Below are 9,000 nucleotides of genomic sequence, written 5' to 3' on the forward strand. Positions count from 1 at the left end.
CTCCGGCAGTGTCCCCCTACCCCTACCTCTGCCCCCTCCCCTGCCCCTGCCCCTCCCTCTTCCTCTACCTGGGGTTTTAACGTGCAACGATGCGTCATTGTGTATTCCTGATTGGTCCACTGCGTCGGCGGCCAACTCTGCAACAGTTGTCATCGGCTTATCGTCATCCTGATCATCACCATCCTCGTCCTCCTCGTCATCTATTATCTCAAGAATCTTTATCTTCCTCGGCCTTCCTCTTCCATCCCTTTTCGGGGTATCTTCCCGCAGCGTCCCCCTACCTCTGCCCCCTCCCCTCCCTCTTCCTCTACCCGGGGTTTTAATGTGCGACGATGCGTCATTGTGCCCTCTACCATGGGGGCCACAGCAGTCACAGGCCTTAGGGGTCCTCTTCCTGCCAGACGTACGCCCGTTGACTGTGCCTTGAGAAGGCGGTGGAGCTGGGGTCGGTGTGGGAGAGAGCGGTGATGTGGGGCATGAGTTTAGGCTCTGTGCTTTGGCAGGGGTTATGGCAGGAGTAGGAGCCGGTTGCTTAACTTGGACGAGAGATTGAGTAGGAGGCTGGTTTAGCACAGAGCTTGAGGTGCGAGTTGGCGTTAGGAGTTTGGCAGGGGCCTGGTTTAGGTCATGACCTGTCAGAGGCACTTGCAGTAGGACAACTTGAGGCGCGGGAGGTGCTGATGGTGTTGTTGGCATTGAGGGCTCAGAGCTGCTGTGAACCATGGCGCCCTACTCTGGCTCCTCTACCCCATCCCCCAACACCACCACTCGTCTTCTTTCCTCCACTCCTCCACTCCCAAGTCTTATCGACTTAGTTGTGTTTATATCCTTGACGTTTCTCGGATAAACATGTAGCATGTGTTTTCTTTTATGGCGTCTAATAAATCCAATGCTCTGTAGTTCATCAGACGGTGCTCTGATACGAGCTCTCCCAGTTTGGATTTATGTTAAAAATCCTTTCACCTTCCACGGTGTACTCCTCCTTCCTTCACAAGCCACCTGCATCCAATAGTTGCCTTCCCACCAAAGCGCTCCACCACTGTACTAACAGTTAAGGTTGAACGATGGCACCAGTAGTAGCTGCGATAACACGGCTCCTGGTCAGGTCGAAACGGAGAAAGACAGATATTTAATATCATTATTCCATTACCGTGTAGAAGAGCAACAGTTAGCCAGGTCACAGACAGTAGTACGCTAGGCCATTGGTTCCCAAACTGGGGTCCGGGAACCCCCGGGGGTCCTTGAGGGAGTTGAAAAAAGGACCTTTTGACCGAAATCTTCGGTTTCAGTTGAAGTATGGAAAGCCCTTTAAGAACCAAATGGACCCTTATGGGTCTGTATCTCTGTAACTCTCAAGAGATAAATTAACATTGATTTTAGATATATAATTTGTTGTCTCAGAGATAGAAATACAGTTAAATGGGGGTCCATAGCCTAATGCATGTCAAACTGGGGGTCCTTGAAATTAAAACGGTTGGGAATCACTGCTAGAGCCATACAATCTTCTCTAATGGGGGTCCCTGTCATATATTTCCAAATGGGGGTCCGCGGGCTAATAACTGTCAATTTGGGGGTCCTTGACATGAAAAGGTTTGAGAACCACTGCGCTAGGCTATAATAAGTCTAAGAACATCCAATAATAACATGTACATTAAAAGTGCACTCGTGTGTAGGTAGGCTATATGGTAGATATGGTAATTTGATAAGTCTCAACAAGCACATGGCACACAAACTTTAGTTAATGAAGAATTGGCGAGGTAGCGTTACTTATTGGACACAATTGCATTAGCTAGGCTAGGCTCAGCTGCGCGACTGGCTCCTTGAAATAACATAGGACTAGTTAATATATTCTTTTAAGACTGCAAACAGCGCATAAACATGAAATGGTCTATAATATGTGGACGTACATGGTTGTAAACGTCATAGTTGTCCTGTAACACACTGTAGCTAACTAACGTGCAAGGAAGAAGAAGTGACACGAAAACAAAGCACCGTCTCAAACCATTTCAGCGACTTTCGTCGTGAACGCGGTGCCGTCTGAGAAAGAAGCAGCGGTTCTTTGTTTGTGAGTCATTAAAGAGGCGATGCAATAATTGCAAACAGAGTAAGATTCGGTGCATTACCTTGTCTGTGAAACACTAATGAGTTTCATTTACAATTTGAAGAAACAACATTCCCAACTGATGTCGCGGATTGATTGCGTCATGTCGTCAGACTCGCGTGGGGAGAGTGTTTTTTTGCAGGTCGTTCAGTCCGAGTGTATAAAAGGGTGCGTTCGGAAAAGCGCACCCGCCGCACCGGGTGTGTGCTCAGTGTAGTGAGTGCAGTAACCTCAGTAAAACTATCTATGCCTAACCCTAATTCTAACCTTAACCCTAACCCTAACCTCAGTAAAACTATGCCTAAACCTAACCCTAACCGCAGTATTAAACCGTGACGCGGGTGATTATCTGACACACCCGGTGCGCATTTCCGAACGCACCCTTTGATACGCTCGGACTGAACGACCTGCAAAAAATACTCGACTCGCGTGGACCCCGTTCGACAACTCTCGCGATGCCACGTACCTTCAGCTCCAAGTCCATCTCACCCACAGAGTAGTATAAAGATCCCACCTCTAGAAAGCCTATGCTCTGAGGCTGACTCAAAGTGTGACCGTTGCGCCCAGCCACAAGCACACCTGACACACATGTATTGGTCGTGTCCGCACTTGCAGCGGTTTTGGTCGTCGGTGTTCGGCACATTGTCTGAGATTTTTGAAGTCACGTTGCAACCATGTCCATGCTGGCCATATTTGGCACACCACTAAACCCTCTGCAATTTACAAATCAAAAAATGGAAATTATCGCCTTTGCAATGCTATTAGCCAAAAGAAGAATTTTGTTAGCTTGGAAATCTCCAATACCACCCTCTCACTCAACCTGGCTCAATGATGTGATGTACTTTAACTTTTTAAGTTTGGAGAAAATCAAGTTCTCTCTCAGAGGAACAATTAAGAGCTTCTACGAAACATGGAGTCCATTTATTGAATACTTTAATTCACTAGTATAGGAATACATATTTTGGAGGTACACACTGGATATGGATGGTGGCCGTGACGGACAATATCTCTTTCACTGACAATTAGCCTTATTCACGGCCCGCCCACCTACTTCCGTTTCTCAGTTTTCCCCGGGTGCTGACTTCAATTCGAAGGGGAAACTATACTGGACTTAAAGCCAACAAATCATTATTTCTAACAGTAAAGTAAATTATAGTGCTTTGTGCCGTTTAGTATCTTGTGTTCTTGATCATGCTAGCCGTATTTTATACTTTACTATTCGGAAATTGCATTAAATTTGCGATTTCTGTGCCAACTCCATAGGCTATGGTAGGATTTACCCCTTCAAAATGTGACTTCAGCACCCGTGGGATGCTTAGTGGGCGGGCCGTGAATTGGGCTAAATTGACCCACGTTTTTGTTTTGTTTTGTTTTGTTTTGTTTTGTCCTGTTTTGCTCTTGATTTTAAGTTGTTATTGTATGTTATGTTGTTGCCATGTGTTGTCTTGCTGAGTGACGATTGCTCGTCACGTGCAATGTGTTAAAAAAAAAAAAAAAAAGGATTACATAACATTACATTGTAAAGTATATCCAATAAAAATTTTATATAAAAAAAAAAAGAAAGCCTATGCTCTTAATCCATATTATATTTGATCATTATTTTTGATACATACACAGGCCTGTCTTTGTTTCAGTGGTGGAAAAAGTACTCACAAGTAAAAGTATCAATACTACAATGTAGAAATACTATTTTACTAGTAGAATACGGAATTCAAAAGTACAAAGTATTGGCAAAAAAAATTAGCCTACCCATTATGCAGAATGTCCCATTTCACAACTTTTCAAATGTATGAAAATATTTTGAAAATAGCCAAGCTACAAGCTCGATTGCGCTCATTGCTTGTAGATTGGCTATTTTCAAATGGCCAAAGGCTGAAGTGGTTAATGTATGTTTTGTAATAATAATCAAAATCTACAAAGTAACTAGTAACTAAAGTTGTCAAATGATTGTAGTGAAGTAAAAGTACAATATTTAGCTCTCGAGAAGTATTGAAAATTGGAAATACTCCAGTAAAGTAAAAGTACCTCAAAATTGTATTTAAGGACAGTACTTGAGTAAATGTACTTTTAGTTACTTTACACACCACTGGATTTTGATGTATACATGCCTGGGACTGTCTTTGTTTTGAATTTATCTTATAACATGGCAGTATCAACGATTCTTAACCTATCCATCCATTCTACCATACACCTATTTCTGAAATCAGAATTCACATTTAACATCGTAACTTTAACTTTTGGTTTGCAATGCATCATAAATGCCACCATCCCTCTGTAGCCCTTTCTCACACAATGACTGAGACCACACATACCTTTAGCCTGATGCTCTTTAATTACAAAACAATAAATAAAACAACAGTGTAAAAAATAAACAAAAGATAAAAAATGGTGAACAAAATAAACTGTCATGGAGAAACAGGGCTTGTCTAGGTTTACATGAAGACACAATTAACATGATTTTCATAATACCTGAACATGGTTTAACTGGTTAAGTTAGATCAGTTCTCAGCCTTTAAATGTTATTTGGCCTTGTGTATTCCACTGTAGCATTATACAAATAAATGTATTAGACATAGTCTACATGTGTGAAAATATACAAGTTATGATTATAAGCCAATTTGGTTGGATTTGAATTAGATCAACATTATATTTGGTATTTGTTGTTGCTGTATTACTTTAATTTTGTGAATTGGGACTTATTTTAATGAATAAAACATTATTTTAACTAGTCTGTATCTGTATGTAGGTTTAATACTACTCTTTCTTTGAGAACATTCAATCTAATGTTTAAATATTAAGTAAATGATTGCAATTACCCCTCTCCATCGGCAGAGGGAGACAAAGGACAAAACATATGGATTGTAGCTTAAAAGCCTAGATTATACCTTGTCAACGACAAAGAATAAATCAGGCATTACTAGACATGACAGTCAGTGCTCTATTCATTATTAGCTCAACCAAAGCAAACAGACACAACATGTCTGACTTGACAAGAACCAAAGAGGACTCTTGTGACCCCAACCACTCAAGAGACTCATTGCGCTGCGCTTCACCCAGTTACTGAAGAATGCAGAATGAAGTGGAAGGATATACAGGCTGATGATGACGGTTGGATCTAGGATGTAGAGGTGGATGTAAGGATATACAGAATGCTAAAGGTTGGATGTAGAGTGAAGTGTAACGCTTCATTTCTTTTCCTGCTATACAACGATATCATGCACCAAAAATAGCAAATCTACAAGCTCAAAAAGCATTGCATCCGCGATGCATTGTGAGGTTGTTGGTTGGCTATTTTTGACTGCTAATTATATTAGATGTAGAGTGAGGTTGGAACGATATACAGACAGACTGCCAATACAAAGTACTAAACACGATACATTATTAGTATAGGCTGATGATAAGCACTTTTAGTTAAATATACTGTACATCAGTCTGGAGTCACCGGATCATTTAAACAGAACTGTTGGTGCATCCCGACCAGGTTTATTTTCTTTTCTTTTTTCATAGTACGTAGGATCACAAACAGTTAAATCACTTTAATCACTCTGGTACTGTGATTGATATGATTTTATTTGTAGTATCTGAATCCGTGTCCATTGCTGTGTGCGTGTGTGTATTTGTCTCTGTGTGTGTGTGTGTGTGTGTGTGTGTGTGTGTGTGTGTGTGTGTGTGTGTGTGTGTGTGTGCGCGCGCGCGCGCGTGTGCGTGTGACGGGTGAGAGAGGCAGACAAACAGGACCAGTCGGAGAATAAAGAATCTTAAGATCATGTTGATGAAGAGGACGTGAAGCAGCAGATGATGTCAGTCACGCAGAGGAGTGACCTGTGACCTGGAAGCGAAAAGACAGAGGATGACTGTTGGCGTTAAACAGGCCAATGGCAAAAAGACAAGAGGTGAAATTCATTCAGGCCAACAAATAAACCTTTGTGCACTTACACAGTACAGGATAAAGTAATCAATTTTTTTAGGCAAGTTTGTTAAGTGTCACTTTTGATCAAATCTTGAATTTGTTATCATTTACAATTAGCAATGTGAAATGTTGGAGGAATTTAGCTACAGATGAAAATATTGTCTAGGGCCCAGGCCTAGCTACATTTTCCTATTATTGAGATAAAATACAAACATTGTAGATATGTGTTTTAATCAAGGTACCTATAGCAGTGTAGCATTGATAGCTGGAGTGTGTATGGTCCTGGAGACTGCAGCACCACTGCTCCCCCCTGCTGTGAGCACCTGTAGCTGCAGCTGGTAGGTACTGTCACCATTAAGGCCATACACTGTCACTGAGCGCTGGGACTGGAGGCAGAGACACAAAGAGACGGTAGAGTTAGACACAGAAGCACACATGGTCACAAGCTCGTTATCTGAGTGAAATAAGTATAATCTAAAAATAACTTTAAAAAAAATAAATCCTATGTCCTCTATAATTAGTTTTAAATGAAAATATTGCAGTTTCTGCAGTTATAGGAAACATAAGCATTGTAATATGTTCTGATGGGTCGTAGTGCTTGGGGGACATTCCCAACGTAATGAAGTGGCCATTTAAACGGTACTGTATGGTAGGGATGTTCGTGGTCTGCATCTGATTGCATCCTTATGAAGTTGTTAGACTGGAAAGTGTTTCATTTTCATCCAATTATCTTTCGCATGAAAAACGATTTCTCCAACGACACAAGTGGCTGCAGGTGTTTCATACGGGTGATTGGATGCTTAAAATTAGTTAAAACAGTGAATGTAAGTAATTACTCCCCCGTCCGTAAAAGAATACCGTGGTTAACAAGCACACGTGCGTGCATACATGCACACATGCACATGGACATGGAGACACACGTGCACACACAAACTGTCCCTCTCACGCTCTCTGTGATCTAATGCTCCAGCTGCCCCATTAAGAGGTCCTTTTACGATATCGTCATTGTTGAGTTCATATCGTCGCTGTCGGACAGAAACCTCGTATCTCCAAGTTTCACGTTTGTACGTTTTTTCACCAAGCAAAGCCCTGCTTTGTCATACAAGACTGTCGCACAAAAGTAGTGAAAACAGCCGATCTACAAGCACACAACGCCGGTGCGAGGCGTTGTGTGCTTGTAGACCTGCTATTTTCACTAGTTTAGTTCATTTTTAAAATGATGAATACAAAACGAACGGTCTTGGACATACAAGGTTTTCACCCGACAACGACGATATGTGGTTCAATGTGGGTTAAGTATAAAGTGTTCTCTCATCCTCACCGGGGCAACTATCTGTGTTTGGGAGATAAGAGTATCTTCCTGGCCCTCTATTTCCGTGGTGCTCCCTGGCGGTGGGACCGCCAGTGTCCAGGTGAACTGGAACCCCTCAATAGCCGGCTGGCCCAGTGCATGCTGGGATAACCTCCAACGGAATGTAGTGACCAGGGAACCGTTCACTTGCTGGAAATCTGCAGTTAGCCGTTCCGGTCGCAGTACCACCTTTCTGCCTGACAGAGGGCGCTCTGAACCAAACAAAACAATGGACAAGGTTATTGCAAGGTTTCACTTGGTCCTCACATGCATGTGCTAACATTATGCAAATAAAATCTAATCAGATACAATTAAGTTGTTAAGCATAAAATAATCTTCTCATTTATTTCATAGGTTGGACATGACAACTTTAAGTGTTTTTTTTACACATGAGGCTGATGATGAATTAAACTGAAGAAAATCCACTTCAGCTGAACTGAATAAGAAGAAAAGTGAATTGAAAACAGACCTGGTGTTAAGTGTGTATCACTGTGTATAAAGACAGTGGTTTGGCAAACTGCTAAAGCTAAAGATAGACACTATAAATTGTGCATGCGTGTGTGTGTGCGTGCGTGCGTGCGTGCGTGCGTGCGTGCGTGTGTGTGTGTGTGTGTGTGTGTGTGTGTGTGTGTGTGTGTGCCTGCACGTGCACATGTGTGCATGTGTGTGTGTGTGTGTGTGTGTGTGTGTGTGTGTGTGTGTGTGTGTGTGTGTGTGTGTGTGTGTGTGTGTGTGTTCTTGCTGGGACCAAATGTTCCCAGAAGAGAATATAAATATGATAAGCAGATATTTATAGGTTGAGATTAGGGTTTAGGGAATTATTGTAAATCAATGGAATGTCCTTACCAGTGTAGCAAAACAAGTACAAAATGGGAAACTGCGTGTGCATGTGATGCGTGTACGAACCCGTTTGTGTGTGTGCGTGTCTGTGTGTGTGTGTGTGTGTGTGTGTGTGTGTGTGTGTGTGTGTGTGTGTACATAATATGCGTGTAATAGTATATGTATGCAGAGTTTGTTTTACCCTCAGTGCTGCAGGGCAGGCCTTTGCCCCCTCTGACCCTGACAGAGGAACATGCTGGGGTCGTAACCCAGGCGACAGCCTCAGAGTCCTGGTCTTCCTCCACAGCCACGGCTACGCGGTACTTACAGGAGAACAGCAGGCCTGTGATGGTGTGGTGTGTTCCCTAGAGACACACACAGACATGACAGAGGTGAAGGAAGAGAGACAGAGGGAGATGCTGAGCGGCCATTCATGTTTATTGCATGTAAACAGTAAGCTATTTAACCAGTTAAAGGCGAATACCATTTCATGTTCAACATTAAACTATGTCAGATACTGTATATACCTTAGAGCTGATGTGTAGAAATAAGAACAAATATTTTTGTCCATGTCCTAAACTTCTTTCCCTTTTTTTACTATTTTGAAAAACATACTGTATATTAAAAAAAAAGAAAAACATCACATGTTGTGAGCTTGTAGATCAGCCATTTGAAATATATAAAACTGTTTTTCAAAATAGTAAAACATGGCTAAAGAGTTTAGGGATAAGGGGTAAGACATGGACTTAAAGGGATAGTTCACCCCCCAAATGCATTTTTTTCTATTGATTACTCACCACATGGAGACTTGAGTTGAAT

General features: G+C 42.1%; 1 protein-coding gene across 1 annotated transcript in view; it reads right to left on the minus strand.

Moving 5' to 3' along the window:
• Window positions 1–6,253: 6,253 nt before the first annotated feature.
• The window catches only part of anos1b (anosmin 1b), a gene marked incomplete at both ends in the record, with an annotated part of 56,346 nt that continues 53,599 nt past the window's right edge, over window positions 6,254–9,000 (minus strand). Inside the window, 3 exons of the mRNA XM_080727958.1 lie at window positions 6,254–6,397; window positions 7,333–7,574; window positions 8,384–8,546. Of these exons, the coding sequence (XP_080584084.1) occupies window positions 6,254–6,397; window positions 7,333–7,574; window positions 8,384–8,546 (549 nt within the window). The remainder of the gene's footprint in view (window positions 6,398–7,332; window positions 7,575–8,383; window positions 8,547–9,000) is intronic.

This window comes from Nannobrachium achirus, assembly GCF_963921795.1.
Source record: "Nannobrachium achirus genome assembly, chromosome: 1".
NCBI classification, from domain to species: Eukaryota; Metazoa; Chordata; class Actinopteri; order Myctophiformes; family Myctophidae; genus Nannobrachium; species Nannobrachium achirus.